A 25,000-nucleotide genomic window follows, 5' to 3' on the forward strand; every position below is an offset into this window, starting at 1 on the left:
CTTCGTGGTACCTGAAATGTGCCCAGAAATTACTCCTTCTACAATTAGTATGGAGTTATATGTATCGGTAACATATCTAAATACTATTGTAGATTACTTTTTATAAGGCCCATTGCTCCTACTACTATTGGAACTCTCTGGGTATCTTTCTTTCACATTGCTCTCGTTTCTGCCTCCAAATACTTATATTTTATGACTTTTTGTCTCTCTGTACACAAAACACTGTAGTCACTGGGTGAAGAGACTTCAATGCTTAATGCTACTTTTGTCTTCTTTTCATGGACCACTACATCTGGTTTTCTCACATCTATCTTTTGAACTGTTGGTAATGGGTGATCCCATGTGATGTAGACTTCATCATTTTCTGTGATGCTTTGTGTCTCATGTTTCCAGTGTTTTTCAGCTACTTCAGTATTATAATGTTTGCACAATCCCCAGTGCAACAGTCTTGTCACATTATTATGCCTTTCAGTATACAGTCCTTCTGCCATTAGTGTCACAACCAGCAACAAGGTGGGCAACTGTTTCTAATACTGTTTTACAAAACTTACATTTGTCTGTTTCTCCCCCACATGTTCAAAGAACTTTGTAAACCAACGTAGATACAGGTAGTCCACTATTTTGTGCCGCCAATATTAACCTTTCATCTTTTAGTTTGAATTCACCTCTCCTTAACCATTCCTGCATTCAATCCTGATCAACATGAGGTTGTTCAAGACATTTTCTATACTTGCAACTATATTTATGCATTTTTCACTTTTCTTGCCTTCTCATCTGATCCTTTACCTTATATTCTTTCTTTTGTTTTTTGACACATTCAGTTGCTGCCTGATTTTTTTCTACTTCTAGTTTAATTTCCATTCCTGCTTGATGCCGATATGCTTCTGCTAGACTAAGCAGGGAAGTCATCTTAGAATTATTCTCCTCATGTTTCAAAACTTCCACTATGTTTGGGCCTTGTGAGGTCAGTAGATATGCATGCAGTCCTAAAATTGTAGATCTGTACATGTAATCAATTTCAAGGAGGCCCATACCTCCTTTGGAACAGGGAATATATAATTTTGGTATGCACTGATTTTTATAAATCGTTTGATGAGCATGACAAATCCTTCTTGTTTTCCTAGCTAATCTATCCAACACATTTTGGGCAGTCAGTCACTCCAAAACTGTAAGTTAGGACAGGAAGAGCAAATTGGTTTATAGCTTGAACTTTGTTCCTAGATGTCAATGATGTTTTCAGGATTAATTTAAGTCTTCTAAAATATTCATTACTGAGTTTTATTCGCATTTGTTTATGTTTTATTGTTGATCTTTCATCAGTTCCCAAATATTTATACACTCCCTCTTGCTCAAGTTCTTTTATATCACATCCCTTTCCCAAACTGATGTTTTCTTACTGCTGTAGCTTTCCTGCTTTAAAGGTTACTTTTACGCATTTATCAAGACCAAATGACATTCTTATATCATCTGAAAAGTTTTGACAACTTGCAGTTGTGCTTTCAGTTCCTCATCTGATGAGCTGTACAGTTTTAAATCATCGACAAAGAGACGATGGGAAGTCTTTACACTTTGTTGCTTTCTGGGAGCCAAATACAGCCATGACCTAATCTGTTAAGCAGACAGATTAATGGGTTAAGGGCAAGGCAAAAGAGCAGCGGTGACAGAGTCACCCTGAAATATCCCCCTTTGTATTTTTATCCCTGGAATATTAATTTGTTCTTTATCATGGCTTGACTGCAGAGTGGTTTGCCACTGTTTCATGCTGACTTTGATGTTATCAATGTAGGATGTATCTTATACATTTGTCAGCACTGTTTTATCCACAAATGTGGGATACTGTAAAATGCTTTTTTGTAGTCTATCCATGCCATGCTCAGATTCTTCCCCTTTTTCTAGTTCTCCACTATGACTTTGTTTAACAACAAATGATCCTTTGTTCCATATGACTTTCTTTTATTACCCTTTTGTTCTATTGCCATAATTGTGTTTTCTTCTAAATTACTATAGGATCTGTCGGCATCAGTTCCAGTGTAAAGTTTATATGTCGTCGGAAGGCAAGTTATTGGTCTATAGTTTTTAGGGTAGCTTGCAGGTTCACTTTTAAGTAGAAGGATTGTTTTTCCTGTTGTTAGCCAGGCTGATGTCGGTTTAGGGTATGCATATAAATAGTTCTTACTTATGGCTAGCTCTTCATGCAAAGATGCTAATATTTTTAGCCAGAAGTTAGGTAGTATATCTGGGCCTGGAATTTTCCAATTTGAGGCTTTGCTTAACTTTGTTTCAATCTCTCTGGCCATTACTTCATCCCATTTCATATCCTGTACATTTTAACTTCTTATTCTTTCTTTTTTTTCTTCTATCCATTTAGCAACTTTGTTACCTTCCACAGGATCTTCATAAGTATTTCTCCAAAATGTATCTATTTCTTCTTCTTTTTTTTGGTGGTATTACAATTCCTTTTACCTTGTTTCCCTATTCTCTATAAAACTTTTTTGGGTTATCAATAAATCAGTTTTTGTGATTTTTGTGAACTGCTACTTTCTTCTACAGCATGGGTGCCATCCTCCCCCTGGGCCTGGCCTAGCCCCATTGTAGGAATATTTCTATGTCTTGAGGAGAGGATTCTACACTGTCATTTTTTTCAGTGCTCGTACAAGTGTGCATACAAGGATTGGGCATTTTTTTTATCCTGGGACTTGTGCACCCAACTATCTTTTTTATTTTTTAACCTACTTCTGTCCTTGATATATGCTATATAAAATACAGTCTATATGTCAGTGTCATCTTGGTGAGATTTTGTGAAAAACAGGGTCCAGCTCATGAAAGTACACACCAAGACTTGAGGATGAATTCAGTTCCAGCAATACCTCTGTTCTTTTGCCGATTTTATCATCTCTCCATTCAGACCCCATGACGATTTGTTCCATAGCCTTGCAGATAAGGCTGGTCAGGCTAATAGATCTATAGTTCCTGGTGTCTATGGATACATCCCCCTTTGTGCAAAGTGATGATGGTAGCTGTTTTCCATTCCACTGGGACAAAGCCAGTGCTTAGACTGTAATGAAAAGCGTGCTCAATGGTGAAGGTAATTCCTGTTTTAACCCATATAGAACACAGCCCAGGATGTTGTCTGGTCCCATAAAGGCTGTGGTTTTGGCCCTGGACAGGACATTTAACACCTGTTCCTCTGAGATATTGGGAGGGGACAGATTTTTTGGATGCTTTGGGGTACATGGGGCGGGGACAGGGGAGTGAAGTTTTCACTGAAGCTGTCAGCCAGCAGGTTTGCTATATCCACAGGTTCTATATATGTAGTACCATAAACTATGAGTTCAGCACAAATCTGGGCCATATCTTTGAGGTTACAGATGTAACTAATGAATGCCTTATAGTTATCCTCAGTTAGGGAAGCTAATTTGGATTCATAGTTAGCTTTGGAGGACTTCACTAGGAGTCTTATTTGCTTGTTTAAGTTAAGGAGGGAATGTTTCCAGTTTTGAAACTGTTCTTTCCTTCTCTTAGACAGCAGTTTCTTTCCCCTATTGTATAGCTTATTAATGCCAGTTGTCCATCAGGCAGGTTTGTTTTTTCTTGAAGATCTTGTTTTGGATCTATCAGGTATGGCAGATTCAATACAATTGTACAGGTGCTTGTATAAAGCATTGTTGTATAACTCAGTATAGGTGTCTGTTCCATCAGTGGGGGAGGGTCTATGAAGCTATTTATGCCATCACATAAGAGGTTGTAATTGGCCTTGGAGAAGTTTTTTACTCTGGTTGTGATACAGACTGTCAGTCTTTTGGGACATCAGGATTTTCATCTCGGTCTTTTGGGTTTCGGGTAAGTGGGATTTCAGGTTTCTAAAGGGGATCCATATATATATATATATATATATATATATATATATATATATATATATATATTAAAAAACATTGAATGTTTGGAGTGAATACAGAAAAGCAGTCTTTTTGGACTAAATCTACAAAGAATGAAAAACCAAAAAAAAAAAATTTTGCTGGGGGAAGTCTTCCTGCAGCCCCATACCCCCTGTTAACTATATACACCAACTCCACATTTGTATAATAGTGGGGAAAGTGGAAATTCACAGAGACTACATTACCATGATATTTCACCCAAACAGCCAGCAGACTGAAAAACAGGGAAAATGAATGCTCACTGTTATTTGATTGTACAGACTGCAACTGCAAACACACACATACACAAATATATATATATATATATATATATATATATATATATATATACAGACACACACATATTTATTTATTTATTTATATGTGTAGGTGCCATTTTCTGTACTTCTTTGAATGCTTGTGATTCAAAGTTTTGTGAATTAAAATTCTTTATTGTTCGAACATTTGACATAGACGTTTATATCTATACAAACATGCACACAAATATATATGTGTGCACATGTGTGTGTGTGTGTGTGTGTGTGTGTGTGTGTGTGTGTATCTGTGTATGTTTGTGTGTGTGTATATGTATATATAGTAGACTGAAAATCCATTAAACCAAATCTTACATGATCGAGACGATAACACTGAAACCTGACTTTAACGAACTTTGAAATCACTAGAATTTTAATCCAAGAAAAGAGGGACTTGGCCAACATTAAAAAAAATAACACATCAATGCATGCCAAACCCATCCAAGTGGTGGGCTTCACCCCCCCAATGTGGGGGGCTATGTCCCCAACACCCCCTAACTAAATGTACCATCTCCAAAATCGCACTATAGTGGGGAAAAGGGCAAATTTCCCCATGTTGGCCAACTGCCTCTTTTCCTTGGATTAAAATTCTGGTGATATGAAAGTTTGTTAAAGGCAGGTTTCTGTGTTGTCATCTCAGTCAAGTAATATTTGGTTTAATGGATTTTTGGTTTACTCAAGTAGAGCCATATATATATATATATATATATATATATATATATATATATATATATATATATATTTTTTATTTTATTTTTTTTCTTTAGGACATTCTTTTCTGAATGCTTGCTAAGATGTAGGAAGTAAATACTATAGATCAAATAAGTGATAAATTATGGAATATTTGATGATTTCCTTTCCATGAATGTTAATGAAATATAGAAGCTGTGTATGAGAATTTGAATAACAATGGCCTTAGTCACAGAAACCAGTTCAACTTCATCAGTAACATATTACAGTTATAACAGCTTTAAATTTTGTTTTAAGAGTTAGAAAGCTGAATGTCAAGGTATAACAGTGCCACATAATACAATGACATTGCAGCACTCTATGGATTAAATCTTGATTCTCACATTGGTAAAACAGGGGTGCTAGTGATGTTTTTTCAGGTGTTCCTTAGCTAAACAAGGAGATCTTGGCTGATTGCATCCTTGGTGTTACACTGTACTGAATCACGGTATTAAGCACTTATCATTCTTTATCACTAATTAGAATTTTAATTTAGTTAGATCCAAATCAAATATGATATCCTTGCATTATGTGAAATATCATAATGAAAAAAAACATTTTACATGAAGAGCCACCTGGGATCTTTAATTGAGAGAAAATAAAGCTGGTTTAATAGTCCCTTTTTTCTTCCAGGCATTATATAACTGCTTCTAATTTTCAGTTCCATCTTGACACATTATTGTAAATATAAGTTTATATGAGTTAATAATTGTTAGTTTCCTATTACTGCAGCATTTTTAGGACAGATTTGTATCAATGGTTCATTGTAGTATCAGGGAGATCATTTTATGTGTGATACCTTGTAGTGACTTTGGAGAAATAAAGAGTAGTTTATGATTTAAATTGGCAAATTAGTACTTTGTACAAGTTAGAACAATGCAGGACTGGTCTGTTGCCCATTGAGACCAAACTGCACAAGGAATCAGCTTGCTGACCACATCTTGATGAAGTCCTACAGTCTGCTGAGTGGTGATCTGTGCCTGGCCTACAAAGCATCCTCATAGCCTTCTCTGAGGACGTGTTGTATATTTGCAAAACAGATAGCATCAGAATTACCCAACCTAGGTGCATAAACATTGTCTGCAACATAAACAGGATGCATTGGAGGGACAGGTATTTGTCTGAGAGATCTCTTCTCTGAAACAGGTTTCCTGTCCAAGTGAAGCAGAATTCCTCTCTAACCCATTTCAAGCCTAACTTGGACCAATGGATGGAGAATTGAAAATTTGCCCCTTGTCTGGCAGATATGTCTCCAATAGACAGAGGCAGCCTAGAAATGCTTGACCACCCATGCCCATGCCTGAATATACCTCTTAAATAACACAAGGGTATTAAAACGTGTCAGACACATTTGAGAAGTATGGCTATGCTTTACAAGGCCCCATGAGGTCATTAGCCTAGTAATCACATATGAACTTATGTACATATGATCCTATAAGTTGAACTCCCTGATTGTTTTTTCCCTAGAAAATCCCTACTGGAGCAGTTTCAACATGTGTGTGAGCAGTGATTCCTTTCTTCATGTTTGTGTGACCATAAAATTGGTATATATAACCTTAGTGGGTACAGAGAGCTTGCTACAAAGCAAAAAACATCAGCAACAATAAAAAAGTTAGTTAAAACTTTTTCTTGGGTTGATTTTTTGACTACTTGTGGTTAATGTCTTAGTTCCTCACACAGTCACAACTTGACAAGTCATAGTGGAAGTTTAATACAGATATATGGTATCCCAAACTTTTGTAAAGTTTTTGTTAATTTTAGCCTCTCCTGAATTAACCCCTTTGTTAAAGGTGGCTAGACATAACAATAATATTTAAATTGTAATATTTATGTGCTTCATTTTGTAGAAGTTACACTGTATGCTGTAGTTAATGTTTATGGTACAAATGACTCCCACACATAAGTTAAATTTTGTGTTGTTCTAAATAAACTAATACTTGTTCTTTTTGAAGAGACCGACATAAATTTTCTGCTTAAGCAAGCCCTTACTATTGTTGCTACTTTACCATTTACCTACATGCTGGAGCAGTGGAGATGGCAAATGTTCCGCGGAGAAATTCCAAGAAATCAGTGGATCCAGAAATGGTGGGAAATGAAGTAAGATATCTCACATATATTCTAAATGGGAATAAAATACAGTATACATATCTGAATGAAAGCCATTGATACATTTGTTTTACTAAGCTATCTTACAGAGCTTTGTGGCTATGAACAATGAATACACAGCATAATATTAAACTTTAACTTTTTTCAGTTAGTAGTAATGAGTTTTAGATGAAACATTAAACTTTTGGCTTACTTCTTATCTGGCACTTGTAACGTGGATAGCATTTTATTCATGAATAACTGTAAGTCACTAGATAATTTATTGTACTGTATTTGCTGGGTAAATGAAATGAATGTTTTACAAGAATGCACACACTGACACACATACTTACTTTAACCCATACATTAGCACACAAACACACCTACAAATAATATGTGCCCAGACATGTAGATGCATTCACACATGGGAGCACAAGCACATAACACTCAAGAGAATCCCTTCACTGGGTACAGCCTTCTAGAAACTGAACATCTCAGTGTTTGCTATTCACATCTGTTTCAGTGTTCTCCAATAGACTGATGTTTGAATCATCTACAACCATCCATGTTATAATTACTGTAATGGTGGTGTGCCATCCAGCTAATCATGTGAAAGTAAAGAGGTTGTTACTTATGGAAAATGAGTCACTGAAACATAAACAGTGACAGCATACGTATGCTAATTAACCTAGCCAGTCTGCATATATCCCTTCTCACCCGACACGTTGCTTATATGCTCATCCCACATACCCAGCGTCTCACTTGTTCTCTCTTCCACATCTCAGTGTTCCCCCTTTCCATCACTGTTACTTGTATATTCTCATTTTTTAAACTTTTATCATTTCTTTCCAACTCATTTCAGAATATAGAAACCTGCTCTACATTTCCTTTTCCAAAATGTACTGAATTATAAAAATAACTTCTTACTTTTCATTTGATTTTTCATTCTGTTTATGTGATCTATATATAAACAGACGTAATGAAACAGTGTAATATGTCAGTGTTTGAAAATCTTATTCATATTTACCCACACCGCTTTAACTCCGGGACACAAAATAAGTGCATATTTACTATACTTTTTCAAATTTCTCAGTCTTTATAATCACATTTTCTTTCTTCCTGCATCTTATATTTCATCATAGCTTTCATTGATACATGTCCATATATTAACTAACTCATACTGAAAAGCATCTTTACTAATTTTACTTCTTCCCTCATGTGTAAGTCATTCCAAACATTTATAAAATAAAACTCACTCACAGTTTTCTAATACCATTTTTGGTCTTCCATTCTACATTAAATGAAATATTTCATTTTGTTATTTTCTTAATATCTAACACAGAGTACCTGAATAATACTTTGTTTCTTTACCATCACCATACTTTGATCATTCTCTGTTTTTTCACCAATCATGGCTGCATATGAAAGCTCTATTTGTTGTTTCTATGTCACCATGTGCCCTGCTTCTTGATGTACATATCTAGTTCTTTGTATATTAATTAGCTGGGGCTCATTACTCAGTCAGTGACCATCGAAGAGTCTTCCAGTGTGATAGTCTCTACAGAATTTGCAGCTGCTTTACTATCTTTGCTAGCATGGACCACAGCATCTTCTGCTTGGAAGCTTATGATTTTTGTACATTCCATCTATCCATCCTCAACCCCTTTTCCCATTTTACACATGGGGTCGGGGTATGAATTCCGCAGTGACAATCATCTTGAGCCAGGTTTTACACTCCTGGGTGGATAGCCCTGCTATGCTAGTTCATTTACTCATGCCCACAGTCTCACCTACAGCCAAATTAGAGTGTCCAGTCCACCTACTGCATGTCTTTCAAATTTGGCAGGAAACCGATGTACCTGGAGGAAACCCACATAACTACAGGGAGGACATGCAGACTCCGCTCAGAAGGCACCCCAGCTGAGATTCAAACCGGAGAACCTCTTGCCGTGAGACAACAATGATAACCACTGCACCACTGTGGCCACCCTTACATTATCTAACTCAATTGTCTGTTGCTTTATCAATTCACCTACTTCATATTCATAGGTTCACAGGTTCATAGGTGTTTACTAGGCTAACGACTACAAGGGCCTTTTTAAGCCTAGCCATGCATCCCAAAACTCTGATAAGGTCTGATATCCTTGACAAGTGTAAGCGAGGGTTTAGGAGATGAAACATTTACAAGCAGGGGCCTGGGAGATGAAACATTAACAGGCTGACTGTGTCCATTAGAAACATAGGTGTCAAACCAGGGATGGTTTTCTTGTTCCCCAGCCAATTGTCCAAGTTGCACTTGAATTTAGTTAGGGAGGAATTCTGTTTCACATGGATAGGGAGCCTGTTCCATAGATGGATACACACCTGTCTCTCCAGCAGGTCTTATTTATATTACAGACGAGGTTTAAGTCTAGAATGGGATGTAACCAAAATGTCATTTCTGTGCATCATTTATTTCCAGTTTCATTATCTCAACTCCATCTTGGGAGCCATGATGTCCAAGCCACATTCTCTCTTTTTCATCAGTCAATCCCTCTCTCTTGGTAAACTACAAATTAGTAGGGGAGTTTTGCTTGTGTCCTGGCTAAATGTTACCTTGTCAGTCTCAATACTTTCTCAGGTTTCCCTGAAAATAGACGCTGTTATCAGATCTGGATGAAACCTTAACTAAAATCCGACTGACCTGGGTTCAAATAGTGAGCAGATGGCTACAGGGAATTGCAGTTAATTCTTGCTTGCCCATCATGGATGGATGCAGAGATAGAGACATCCTTGGAAGTATTTTGCCTACCTACAATCCCTGGTAGAAAAGATGAAAACATTGCCTTTGAGATAAGGTAGGGTTATGGGAGTAACATCATTGTGAAAGTGGGTGACATGCCCTCACATCACCTCAATGCATGTTTACCCTTCCACTTTATCTATATGAGCAGGGGAATGGCAGACACATAACAAAACATCTCCTGATGTCTGCCTGGATGACTGCTATTCTGTGACCAGCTTTTCCATGGTCAGGGAACAAACGCATGGTTTAAAATTGGGATGCGAAAAAAAAATTATATACAAAATGTGTATTGGGAGCTGGACAAAAAAAAGTAAATGAAAAAATGTAAGGGGGTTTACTGTACCTTAGTAGAGTTAATTGTTTTTGTGTTCAGCATTATTTTTTCTGGACAGATTAAGTGTGCTGGATACTGATTTATATAGTTTTATCCCATCATCTTTAAAACTTTTACTAATCACAGCCCTTTTGCCATCAATGTATCTAATAATTTGGTTTCAGTAAAGATAGGCTTTGTTAATGTAAAGAGCAATAAAGCATGGTATTTAAGGTTAACAATAGGCCAGTGTCTGAGGAAAGGAGCACTGTGCATGAGAATTGCTCGGGATATTAAATAATTTTCTGTTGACTGGAGTGAACATTATTCTTAAAAAAATACAGAAGAGACACAGACCCAAGACAGAACCTTGGATAGTTTTTAAATCACCCATCACATTTGTAAGCATGATACACCAAGTTTCATCTATCAGGCAGTCTCAAATCTAATTTACTGAGAGCTTTTTATGTCTTAAAACTTATTTTACTTAGCAAAATATAGTGCTATGCCATAGCAAATGCTTTACTAAAGCTGAGATGCCCTCTCAGTTTGTGTGTTGCTACCCAGATTCAGAATAATTTTTGTAGTAATTGTCTGGACTACAGTTACATTTATATCAATGCTGTCTTCCTTCATTCAATCCTAGATTTTCCTTACATTGTTGTAATAACATGACTATACCCTGTTCTTGCAGTTTATACAGACACCTCAACTAGCTTCTAGTTTTATAATTGTCTTTAGCAGCTTTCTCTCCTTTTCCTTTATAAAAAGTATTATAACTGCATACTCCCATTACCTTTTTACCAGACCTGTGCAAAGTACATCATTAAACAAAATGTTGAGTAACTATAGAAAAGGTGAGCTGATGTCTTTGTGCCATTATCTGTGATTCCATTATTCCTGGGCCACATAAGGTTTTAAATTTTGGACATGCCATCTTCCATTGTTTTCTTAAAACTGGATTCAGAAGCAGCTGCAGTAAACTAAAGTCAGTCCTACATGCAGAACTGCCTAATACACGATTCACAAAGAGAAGTTCCATGCATCACATAGGTCACAGTTTCCTATGGTAATGAGAACAGTGGTACATCGAAACATTACAGTACCTACTTGCTGTGATTAGATCAGGCTCACTCTGAAAGTCCATCGTAAGAGCTCCTGCATGTGTTACAAAAACATTGCACCTCTAAAGCCGAATGTGCTATTTTGTTCATTAACACACTGTATCTCTGACTGGCAGAATTAATTTGAATGAAGAGGTGTGCCCAGTGGGTATGTCATTGAATAAATGGGAAACGATATAGCCTATTCCTTGACAATGCTGCATATTCTTAATAGCTCTGTGGAAATTAAGGTCAGCCTAAGCAGTGATATGACTGCGTGGCAAACATTCTTTATACAGGATTAAAAAAATGGACACACGGAATGAAAGGTTTACTGAAGCATGTCTACAACCTGGTCTGATCTGAATATAATAAATGAAAAAAAAAATCATCAGTATCTAGCAGAAAGTTGAATATTGTATTTTGCAGCTAAGCATTTTCCATGCAATACACTAAAACTTCTCTTTCTTCTGTCTGTGTCATATCTCATTTTCTGTCATTCAGACGTGATTTGGTTGGTGTTGTAGAACCTCTACCTCATGATGAGACCTACTGTGATCCTGCTGCCCTTTTCCATGTGGCCAATGACTACTCCTTCATCAGGTATGCACATGCAATACACTACATGAGTATGTTTGAAATTTATTATGAATGCATAGTATTTCATACCAAGATGACCCCTCAGATTAACTTGATCATACATCTAAAAGAATACAGGTTATTATATTGCATGGTTGTATTCAATTATTATATTTTATTATCAGTCTGCATTGCTGTAAAGGCTCCTCAGGACTTTTTTTTTATTTGCCTGAAGCTGTATAGTGCATGCATATTTACACTTTTATGAATGAAGAAAGAATTCATAGCTCTGGATTATTTAACTAGGTACAATACTGGCAGGTGACAACGATTTATCATGTGTAGCCCTCAAGAAATAAAATAAGCATTAGGGCATGCAAACAGCTGTTCATGCAGTTACTACACACATGGAATGAAGAGTGTCTTAAAATGAGAATGATGTATTTTTAAAATATATTTTTTTATCCCCACTGTCTGTCAACCATGACCCCTTCTGTGACAAGTCTGGCCAATTTATTCCTCTATAGCAACTTGTGGAATCTATCCTTTAGGCAGCTATCAGGGTTTTCTGCTTAACCTTAAACCTTAAACCTTAATTCCAGACATCAGCTAAGAAATTCAGCTCACAGTTACATCCTCCTCAACATGAGTGTCACTGTGCATTTTCAGTTTTGCTATAGTATACAGTGGTGCCACACACACACACACACGGACACATGGACATACACGCACACACACACGCACACACACATGGACAAACACGGACACACATGGACACACACGCACACACGCGCACACACGCACACACACACACACACACACACACACACACACACACACACACACACACACACACACACACACACACACACACACACACACACACACACACACACACACACACGTCACTTCCCATCTGCTGCAGATGAACTCACTATGACAACTGTCCTTCTCTGACTATCAGTATAGCAAATGACCAAAGCTGCCTCCCTGTGCCTGGGATGGATGAGCTGATGTTGCCCATTTGCTTCTCCTCTCCCTTATGGTCCCTTTAGTGGTCATGTGACGAGTTGCTCTTGTGTCAGGTGGGTTGTAAGCAGGACTTCTTCTCTCTGCACCATGGAGACAAGATAACGGCACCTTTTAGTCAGTATTTTGTCAGTTTACTGTGCCAAGGGATAATTCAAAATGCTTCCAGGCCAACCTTACAAGTTATCCAACTTATCTATACCATGGGTGCTTAGGGTCCATCAGTTCCACAGAATTACTGTAATGGCCTCAGATTAAGTCTTCTTATGTGAGATCTTCCTTCTCATCAGTATCAGTTACTCTGCCTTGTTAATGCATTTCCTTTGTTTAAGGAAGAAAGCCAGATCAACATTTCAAAATCCCACCGTAAGCAATTAAAGCAAACATCAAACCATGAGACATGTGTTGACAATGATCTAAACAGTTTCATTGTTTTGCCTTCTTTTTTGGTTCTGTTATGCAAGACATATGGCTTGTGTAATTCCCGTTCCATGCACATGCATTCTTTCATGCAGTTTTTCAGACAACTCAGTTTTATTACGCATAGTTGTATAGTGCAAAAAATAAGCCTTATCTGGGAGATGAATTGCGTTTTTGGTGAGATAATGCTTTTTTTTTTCGATAGATCCCTAAATCAACAGAGTATGGAAATGGTAGTATTACTGAAGAGTTTATTTGATCAGACTGGTGCCTCTCCTGCCAAAAAGTGATTGCTGAATGAAATCACTTAATGACAGCTTATAAAGTGTTAAAGTTCTTTTTTTAAGTAAGCAAAATGTTATTAGTTTTCTAAATCAATGAACATGCTTTTTTATAAACTTTCAGAAAGTTTATTCAAAGTAGTTTACTAATATATTTATTTATGTATTCATTTATTTGCATTTGTTTAAAAGGAAAGTCTGCCTGGGCCAAGCAAGATCCCTGTCCATTGGGGAGGGGGGGTGTCAGGGAGAAAAGTTCCAACATATGACAGTTCAGGGATACAACTTGCCTAAACATAAAGTGGAAAAAAAGGGTAGGAACCTAGTCACTCATTCTTACAAATGGGGGGTTGGAGGAGTGGGGGCAGCAGTTTGACAAGATTACTAGCTGCCATTAATTGATCACAATCACTTATTGAATACACAGAGAACAGTTTGACAATGTATAGGACATCATTAAGTGATCATAAACACCTACAGAGCGCAAAGACAAAGAGTTTAGCAGTTTATAAGCTGTCACAGAGTGATCACAATTACTTATAGACAGTGCATAGAATAGTTTAACAGTTTAGAAGCTGTAATTAAATTATCACAACCACCGACAGACAGTACAGAGAACGCTTTGTTAGTTTACAAGCCGTCTGTAGCTTGTAACTTGCCAGACTTTTTTTAAGGGTTACATACCTAAATAATTTTTCTCTGTAAGTTGGCACCAGGGACATATGCCTTGTTTCCCTGACATCCCTTAGGTTCCATTCCCTGACATCCCTTAGGTTCCATTCCCTGACATCCCTTAGGTTCCAGACATCTCCATTCCTCCTCACTGGGAAAATAAATGTATTTATATGCAGCTGAGCAATTCACTTCAGTACGAAGTTAACCAGAGTTACTTTTCATAACCTTTTTTGTATTTTGTCAGACCTTTGTGTCACAGCTTTTCCTAGTTTATTATCTACCTGTATACCTGTAGCAGGATCAGGACATGGCGCATTTCTAAAAAAGAAATGCACAGATATTAATCACGAGTATGACTGCTGCAATACATACGTTTATTTTGGGGAAATGAGCATGAGTGCATCTTTGGAGATGGCTACTGATTTATGCAGGTATTTGGATGTGCCCCTGATGGCTGAGCTCTTCCTATTTTCAGTGCATCCATCCAAATGCTGGAGAAGCCAATGGCATCTTCAGTTCTCTTTTGCTAAAATAAGTGAGTAGACAAAAATCTGATTATTTGTCAGTCCATTCGAGGTGGCTTTGCAGATACTGGTAAGTACCTGGTATGGGGATAATTTTCTTTTTTTCATTTATTTCTCACAAAAAATATTTTTATCCTAACATTTATAGAGTGCATTAGATCTTTGACTTACCTGTTTGTTAATAGTCCTGAGGTTTATAACATCCTCAGAAAAGCATACAACTAGATATGCCTGTGGAAGAAAAATTCCAGCTAAGGACTATCACTTAAGAGCATCACTTTTCTTTGGAGGACACTTTTAATTTTTCTATTTGTGATTATTTTGTCACTTTTAATAAGAAAAATTCCTATGTTTGTCTCATAGTTTTAGGGATTTTTAGTGGATAAAAGTGGAACTTATGAATAGGGCATTTTCTTCTCATTCTTTGAGAAAAGTGTCTACCTTAAGATTAAAATTTCACTGAAAAATGAAAGTCATTCATAAAAAAATGGAAAACTGAGGAATATCATACATGAAGAACTAGCAGCCCAAGAACATGAGACCTTTGTCTAGAAGTTTCACAGAGGTCTGAGGATACTGCTTCTGGTGAGGTGCTTTATTGTTCCCAGACCTTACTGGTGTCACCCCCCCTTCTGCCATATCCTTTTTTGAGGCAGTCAGTGTGGGAGCAATTTATTTTACAATAGCCAGTTCACTTATGAAAGGAGTGAAACCTGTAAGTAAGATGTCAGGTTATAGAAACCTGTGACAGATGTTCAGTCCTTGACTATTTCAACTGTGTCTTCATAGGACACAGAATTAACACCAGATATTCTGGTGATCTTGCGGTAGGAAGAAATTGAAACCTTTAAGTTATGCCCCAATGTCCATGGGACAGATGCCCCCTCCTCAGATTCATGTACTCTTTTCTGGCAATTTTGACTCTTGGAGATCTGCAGAAGAGAATGTTGCCATGTATTAACCCTCAGATCACCCAGCTCTTCTCCATGGGAATGGATAATGAAAAGGGGCTCCCCTCCTCTGACTTGTCCAATTGCATGCTGGGAGAAGATAACACAGCCTACTCCTATCAGATTGTCTGACCACTGAATTATGACAGAGATGATGAGGATACTACATCTCTGGACTCCTCTGTAGAGGATTTTTCCATCAGATGGACACTATTAAAGGAAGTCTTCAAGCTTAAGACCTCTAACTTGACCTTTTAGGCTGAGATGGGCGTAGACTCACAGCTGTCCCCTAATTTTCCAGACCGGTGAGGATACCATCAAATTAGCATCCCCAGTGCCTGTTACAGTACTGGCACCACCAAAAAAGCCCAGCAGATTTTGTAGTTTGTTAGACATCTGCAAATATCTCTACAATAACCCTAGAGGGATCAAGCATTTACTTCATTAGACACAGCTAGATATTCCAGACTGGCAGTTGGCCCGTCATTATACCCGATAGTAACTAAAGTAGGAGACTAGACTGCTGTGGAAAAGAAATCCATTATTTGTACTCTAGGTTTTAGGGCTTTGTACTACCCAACCAATGCTATAATAAGGTGATATATTCAAATAAATAAAATATATGCCATGTGATATTTCAGACAAACCTCTGTTGTGCAACATTTCTAAACAGCATGACTTCCTTAGTGGGGAAGCTTGTCATCATGTATGACTACAATGCCACAGATTCATGTTTGCAGGACTACAGTGACGGGCTCTGTTATGTATAGATATGACTGGCTTACGATTCAGCTAATTCTAGAGTAAGCAAAGAGGCAGCTGTTAGATACCCCGTTTGGAAAGAGTCTGTTATGCTGGAGTCCTTCCCTAGAATAATTTAAAAACTGGAGGAAACCGGGAAAATACTTTTCATCCTCCAGTTTCCAAATATAGCATAAAATATCCTACTAAGCAGTGTCCCTTTTATAGAAAACAGTTGCAGGCAGATAAGCTTCATGAAACAAAAAAATAAAGTTAGAGAACGGTAGAGACAGGACAAAAGGGAATGAGGAAAACTAGGCCATTCTCCTACCCCCTCATGTAGGGCAACGGTTACTACATATCCAATAAAACCCATCCATCTCACTTTAGAACCCATCCACATTTCCTGGGAAGGGGGATTTATTGCGTCTAGTGTCCCATAGAGTACCAGACAGCTGTAGCAGGGCAGTCTAGCTCCCTAGGCAATCCAGCATCTCTTTGATGCATGGTGATAGAATTTGTTGGAAGTGGTAACTCATTTCATTAATGAGTTGCTAATAGTCTGCCCCCCTTCCCACAATGTATATACACAAACTAGGTTACACAGTATATGGAAAGTAGGGAAACAGACCATTAAAATGCCATTGATTAAATAAATCGTGGCTTGATCTGTTTTTCTGTACAATGAGTCTTAAGATAACCAGGTGATCTACCTTAGCAGTGTCTCCCAGATGTCTATAAGCAATTATGATCATTTAAAGGCAGCTTGTAAACTGCTCTACTTTTTTGAGATGGCTAAAATCCTGCTGTTACCTAATGAAAGAAAAGAACAATTTCACAGTTCACAAGGTGTCATTCAAAAATCACAGTAAAGATTACTGACAGCTTGTGAACTGTCAAATGCTTCCTTTTTTTAAGTTGCGTAAACTGATTGGTGCCCTCGACATGCTGACACCTAGATCAGCCACGTCTCCTGCACTACTCTCGCTACAGCTCTAGGGTTGTATCCTGGATCCTTTATTGTTCAACATTTACAAGCTACCACTGGGAGATTCATTATGGGGGGTGGGTATCATGGATAATTGCTATACTGATTATTCCCAGCTTTGCCTGTCCGTCTCTTAGGATATGATGACTACTGTGGACTCACTGCAAAGACATTAAAACTAGATGATCTGTGGTTAAAACTGACAAGTAACATTTATTACTTAAGGTTAGCAGAAAAGGAAAATGTTTTAATCCTTGGAGCTACCACTGACCTGCAGCTATTGTGAGACTACCTCAGAATTCTAAATTTAAGGCTTGCAGTTTTGTATTATTTTTATTCTTTTGCACTTATTCATTGCAATTTGTTTTAGCTTAAATGTGTTCTGATTTATATTTATTGTATTTACATTTGCTTTTATCTTGGAGTTTTAAAAGTAAGCATTTAGAGTGAGTTATGTGCTCTGACTATAAAGAGATTAAGGCAAAGTGATCTGTAGGAAAAGCTGAGAAGTGACATTTATTCTTTAAGGCTAGCAGAAAAAGAAAAAGGAAGGTTTGAATCTTTCAGAGCTACCACAGACCTGCTGCTGTTTAAGTATGTTTCCCACCCACCCTTTCTCATTTGTGCTATTTGACTTTGGAATCTCCACCCATTTTCATCATGACTGATCATACTGGGGAGCATTAACATTAAAACTAGGAAGGCTCTTCCACTATACTGTTAAAACTTCAATTACTCTTCTATCTTTCATATCTTCACTCTGTTTAGTGCACAATGCAATATGTAGAGTAGTAATCCATGTTCTTCAATCCAGTGTTTGAAGTCACAACCATCTGGGTAAGCCTACTAAATCACTGGTAGCCTACACATCAAATCTCTAGAATCAGGTTGGGATTACTATTTCTATTTTGCACCTAGTGAGAGAAGAAGCACAGCAGCATTATTGACTAATGGGCGGTGCAGTGCAGCGGTAGTGTTGTTGCCTCACAGCAAGAGGTTCTCTGGTTCGATTCTTGGCTGGAGTGCCTTCTGTGTGGAGTTTGCATGTTCTCCCTGCATTTGTGTGGGTTTTTTCCTGGTACTCCAGTTTTCTTCCACATTACAAGACATACATCTGGAGCATTTCTCCCTGGGCCTCTGCTGAAAATTGGCTTCATTTCAAGTCGGACTTTCCCAGTAAACAAATGTTAAATAAAATAACATTTTCTCAGAGACTTAAAATCCCAGGAAAGACAGAACACTACTTCTTAGTAGCCAGTTTGAGATTCATGCTACTGTTATGCTTTTTAAGAGAGAAAGAGCAAAGAAATGTTGAGTCCCACCTGCCTCTGATTGGGTAGCATGTTTGGAATTCCCTGACTGGTCTGGTTTTATACCATTGTGATCTTTTGTACTGAGCTGCTGAATCTGCTGTCCAGGGCATCTACCAGGAGAAAGCGGCAACAAGCCTACAGACTCATAGGACATTTGGGACAAGACTGGTGATTCTAAAGAGCCTGACATCAGCTTCTTAAGAGATTGGTGTTACTGTTTTACTTCTGCTGAAAAAAGGAGCAAAGTGGCATTGATTTGTAGCTAAGTGTAGCTGCAATGAGACCAGCATTAGTAGTAGTAGAGTAGTAGCCAGGTAATAGCCAGTAAATGAATCATATATATTTATCATTCTTGGCTAATCTAGTGAGTGGCTAAATTAATGCATTTTTGTTGAAATTAGTTTACCGGTTCCTTTTGGTGGCAAAAAAAGATTTCTAGCCTAGTTGTGGGTGTTTTTATGCTAGTGGGGTTCCACTCAACTGCCTTTCTATTAGCTGGTTTGCTCTACTGAGCTTTTTGTTGTTTATTTTCTGTCATAGATAAGGCAATTTAGCAAATTACTGCTGATTGCGCAGTAGTGTGGCACAGTGAATTGTATAGATGCAGACATTTAAAGCCTTAACTTTCTCTATACAACCGGCACAGTGAATTGTATAGATGCAGACATTTAAAGCCTTAACTTTCTCTATACAACCTTTTCTCCCAGTTAGTATTATTCTTTGACTAGTCAGTAGTTGTGCAAAGAAGTTATGGTTTGTGTTATGTGGTACATTACTTTTTGTGTCTAGAATTAGATTTTTGTATTTGGCAGGTTGGTTTGTGCTACATAACACATTGATCATAGCTCTCAACCTCTTAGTACAAAAAATCTGGACAAAGGCAAAACCCCAAAAGTAGGGGCAAATTTTAAATATTTCTCTTATAAACTTAGAAAGTTGCTAGAATAAAAAGTCTTGTGTTAACATACATTTTCTGAAAGATATGAAGTCTGAATCTCAAATTCCTGTCATTATTTAGTAAATTCAGGCCTCACTGATTTGCTGCAAAAGTCCAGAAAACCAAAAATTTTTTGAGGACCAGAACAAAAATATGAAGCAAAAATCTGGACATTCTGCAAAAGTCTGGACAGTTGATCGTTCTGTGTAGGCATAGTCTGCTTGCTTTAGCAGATAGTACCTTCAGTAAATCAACTCCAACCTCATGGATGCAACTCCCCAAGCAGCCCACATTAGTAAGCACCTGAAACCATGGATTTGCAGTTTCCAGCTGTTTCTGGAACCAGTCTGGTAGAACCGAGTCTCCTGAAACAATGTATCAGTTGTTCATGTCTACAAAAAAACATCTGATTCTTCAGCCAAGTAATATAGTGAGCAACAGATGTAAGTATACAATGTTATTGGAGGTAAAACTCTCCAAGAAGCCACAATAAATAACATGTAGATTATCAGTCACACAACACCAAACTAAACAAAACACACATGACTCAGAACAAACACAATGACCTTCATATGCTGAGTGTCTTAAAAGTAATCGAACTAAACCACAAAGGTGTCCTAAATGTAACCTATGAAAAAATATGTTTAGCAATCTCACAAACATTCACAACTCAGGCAGCACCTAGCATGAAACACATCTAAGAATCACACTAACACTTTTCAAAAGACCAAAAGCCAAACCTCCACACAATCCAATATCTTAATCACTGGTAACTCCATGGTGAGACACACCAATACACAACTCACCAGCCTGTGCAAGGAGTGAGTCAGTTAGTTGCTTATCAGGTGCCAGGATTCACCACATTATGTAAACACTGAAGCGCTTACACCATAAGTATACATATGACACAGTTATAGCACACTTGGAGGTAAATGATTTGAGATGTAGTTCCCTATCCAATATGAAGAGAGACATGATAGAGCTCTTGGAATACACATCTTAGGCATACCTCTCAAGCTCTTAGCTCAAGAAACCTGGACAAAACCTGACATAATGGAGGGACAAAGGCTCAAAAATAGGCACAGATTTTAAATAATGCTGTTATAAATATAGAAAGTAGCTAGTATAACAGGGTTTGTATTAAAATCATTTTCTAAAAGACTTGAAGTCTGAAACACAAATGTATGTCATTATTTAGTGAGTTCATTCCTCAGATCATCTTTGATTTGCCAGAAAACCACAAATGTTATGAGGAACAGACCAAAAGTTTAAGGCAAAAATCTGGACATTTTGCGAAAATCTGGATATTTGAGAGGTATGGTCTCAGGCTGGAATGAACCTAGCCTTGAGCAGCATTTTGCCATCACCAATAATGATGCCATAATTCAAGGAAAAGACTATTGTTTTCAACAATTGGATTAGCTCCTGGTGTCATTCAAAGAGAGTACAATATATATTATACAGGAAGAGATTGTAGGCTGCCATAACTGCTTTGCCAAGGATAGCCTGCGACTCTCGAGCTTAGGCTGTCCTAACTGCTTTGCTAAAGATAGCCTGCACCTATTGACGGTAGGCTGTCCTAAATCCTTTGCCATGGATAGCCTGCACCTCTCAATGGTAGGCTGTCCTAACTGCTTTGACAAGGATAGCCTGCATCTCTCAGTAGTAGGCTGTCCTAACTGCTTTGGCAAGGATAGCCTGCATCTCTCAGTGGTAGGCTGTCCTAACTGCTTTGCCAAGGATAGCCTGCACCTCTCAATGGTAGGTTGTCCTAACTGCTTTGCCAAGGATATCCTGCATCTCTCCGTGGCAGGCTTTCCTAACTCCTTTGCAAAGGATAGGCTACACCTCTTGATGGTAGGCTGTCCTAACAGCTTTGCCAAGGATAGCCTGCACCTCTCCTCCAAGGCCTTTGGATATTGCCTAAATCCTTTTTCACTCAATAGTACTATTTGTAGACAATGCCAGTTTTTCAAGTTTTCCTCATTAAAAAAAAAGTACTTCTATGAGGCTAGACAACATTCCATGCTGCCTACTTGTTAACCTGAACCATGACTTGTCAAATTCCATTCAGAGGCTCTTCAATATCAGCTTCAAAACAAACTTGTTGCAGAATGAATGGATGTCAGCAACAGTCATTCCCTTTTACAAATGTAGTGTTTCCTTGGACCTGGGTAGTTAGAGACCATAAGGCTGACCAGCCTCACCTGTAAGGCTATTGAAAAGATCATTGTAAAATTAATAAACAATTATATAGGTTACCTATATAATTATACATAATTATAAAGGTAACCTACAAACTCTCAACCTAAGCCAGTTCAGATTTTCAAGGGCAGATACTGCAGATGTAATCTGGTCAACTTTTTGCAATGGATGTGGGCAAATCAGTACAGAATGCATATATAGACTTTGCAAAGATTTTCAACACCATCCCACACTCAGGTATTGTAGTGTCTCTGAGCTAAATGTCACTTATTGGATAGCAAGCTGGCTCACAAATAGAACCCAAAAAAACAAGGGTGGGGAACTCTGTCTCCTCCAAAAGACCTGTCACTAGTGGTGTACCTCAGGGTTCAGTCCTTAGACCACTCCTCTTTGGTATTTGTTTCTTGGAAGTTTGTGGCTGACCAAGTTTGCAGATGCCTGTAAACTTGGTGCCATCATAAACTCCCTAGAGTATATCGTACTCTTCCAGGAGGCACTGTCAGAAACAAATAGCTGGTGTCAAAACTATGGACTAAAACTAAATGGTAACAAATGTATAATCACATTCTTTGGCAAGCATGACTCTTCTTGTAAGGGTTAAATTGACAACATGCCTGAAAATTGATCCCTCAGTCCTTGGGTCACTCTTCTTTCCTATTTACTTCTCAGTGGTCAAAGCAAATGTTAAGGGTTTATGGTTGACCAAGTTAGCAAAAGACTATAAACCCTGTGCCATCATAAACTCCCCAAAGGACAACCTCCAAGGAAGCCTTTACCAAACAAATAGCTGGTGTCAAAACCATGGACTAATTCTAAATCCCAATAAATGTATGCTAATATCCTTTAGCAAGTATGACTTCCTTTGTGACTATCACATTGACAGCACATCCCTGAAAGTTGACCCCATAATTAGGGATCTTGAAACCTATGTTGACAACAAACTGTCCTTTGATTACAATGAATCAGCTATTGTAAGGAAGTCTTTTTTCATTGCACAGCTTATATCTGAAGGCATGGTGTCCAGGTCCAGGGATGTAACAATTCCTCTTTACTGTGCACTCATTAAGCTGATCATTTAGTATAATGCCCCTTTCTTTTTGTATGTGTTCAAACACTTGTCAAAACTGGAATATCCACAATGATCCCTCACTAAGAAAATCCATGGCTTAGTGTAGCATTCCCCATTAAATCATAAAAGCTATGCATACCATCTCAAAGCTATCATATTGGACTGCTCAACGGTGCAGCAGTTTGCATTGTCAACTCACAGCAAGAGATTCTCCGATTTGATTCTTGGCTGGGGTGCCTTCTGTGCAGAGTCTACACGTCATCCTTGCATTTGTGTGGGTTTCCTCTGAGTGCTCCAGTTTCCTCCTATATTACAAATACATGTGTCTGGAGTATTTCTCCCCAGGCCTCCACTGAAAATTAGCTTGTTCCAAGTCAGACTTTCCCAGTAAACAAATATTATATAAATAAATCTAGGTGACTAAGAGGTGACCTATGCCTCATGTCTAGATCCTCAATAAATTCTATCTTGTCAGACCTATTGCACATTCGTCATTTTCATTTGTAGCATAAACACCTGCTCAAGGCATCTCAATTTGCTCTGCAACATAACTAGAACATGATGGAGAGAGAAGTATGTACCTCAGAAAAGTCCACTTCTGTGGAAATGTCTTCCATTCCACATAAGGCTAAGTACTTCTCTTACTATATTCCAACCTAATTTGGAGGAATGCATCAGTAACCACAAATTCACTTCCGGTTTATAACCCTTGTTCCTCATGAATATTGGCAATATGTACATGTCCCACCATATCCTGTTTCTGGCTATCTATGTGTTATCTCTACACAAAATAAAAGGACTAAAAACTATGATGGGATTATAAGGCTAGGCTTCTTGAGATCCTCACAAATTCAACATTCTAGTATGAACCTTTGAACTTTATGAAGATTTGGAGTGCATTCAGACCTGAATGACTAGTCACCTGAAACTTAACATGTCAAAGACAGTGGCCACAACTGTTCATGCCAGTTTGAGAGATTCTAGTTTTCGTTATTAAAACCAGCAATCATTTATAGTGGTTAGAAGCTAGAGTTTGTAAACAAGGTGTGAAACGTGAAACTTGTGCGCAATATTGTACAAAGACTAACACTTATGATCCAGACACCATATGTCCTCAAGTTCTCATGGTTTTATTTACGGAATACTTCACACAATAGAAACTTTCTCCCTCATATGGCCTTTCTCTGGTTGTTCATGTCCTGGTAGCTTCCTGTCTTTGTTTCTCTAATTCCCTGTGACAGGGCTTACTATAATTGAACAGCACTGACTACAGCTGATGCATAATTCTGCCACTGCTTTATAGGTGCCTCTAGTTACCGTATTATTCTGTCTATGAATTTGGTCTTGCATTATTCTTAAAGTTCTAGGAGTGGTACATTTAATCGACATGAACTGAGATACTCCCTCCATTTGAATGAGTTCCGACTCCTTCCAGTACCTCTACACTTTTTCATTCCTCACCACTAAGGTTGTTGAGAATTGCCCCAGAGTGAATCTGAAGGTAGTGGGTGGTTGATCTTTCTCCTGTCAGGCACTCTTCCTCTAGAATCACCTCCTGACAACGAGAAAGAAAGAGAGACACTGTAGTGGATTTTAAAGGGTCCCGAAAATAACTATAGTTTTCTATTTGGCTTATCTTAATTTATTGCCATTTCATTTCACTTGTTTATTACTATGCATGCTGCTATTTATGTTTTAACATGTTTCTATTTACTGTAATGGTGCTTTACATCATGAACATGAACTTAGAAAGCAAATCTAGAATGAATAAAATAAATTATAATTCAGTTGCATAAATCTAATACACAGTGCCATTTAGAAGGACGTATACCATATGAATAATAGATTGGGATTTTTTTTACAAATACTGCTTGGTGCCTTTAGGGTTTTGTTATGTCTTACAGCCCTATACAATGAAATGAGAATTTTCAAGTCATAAAACTCCACTACCACTAATTACTGCATAGTGCAGTGCAGCAGAACTGGTTTACATCTTATTGTCCTAAGCAGAAGACTATTAAAAATTCCACTATACCATATTCTACT

The 25,000-nt window shown here is 37.8% G+C and overlaps 1 protein-coding gene across 1 annotated transcript in view; it reads left to right on the forward strand.

Moving 5' to 3' along the window:
• ACE2 (angiotensin converting enzyme 2) overlaps positions 1-25,000 on the forward strand; it is a 366,082-nt gene that overhangs the window by 161,286 nt on the left and 179,796 nt on the right. Inside the window, exons 10-11 of the mRNA XM_044072791.1 lie at positions 6,910-7,054; positions 11,748-11,846. Coding sequence (XP_043928726.1) covers positions 6,910-7,054; positions 11,748-11,846 — 244 coding nt within the window. The remainder of the gene's footprint in view (positions 1-6,909; positions 7,055-11,747; positions 11,847-25,000) is intronic.

This window comes from Protopterus annectens, chromosome 5.part1 (assembly GCF_019279795.1).
Source record: "Protopterus annectens isolate FY-2018-M chromosome 5.part1, PAN1.0, whole genome shotgun sequence".
Taxonomy (NCBI): domain Eukaryota; kingdom Metazoa; phylum Chordata; order Ceratodontiformes; family Protopteridae; genus Protopterus; species Protopterus annectens.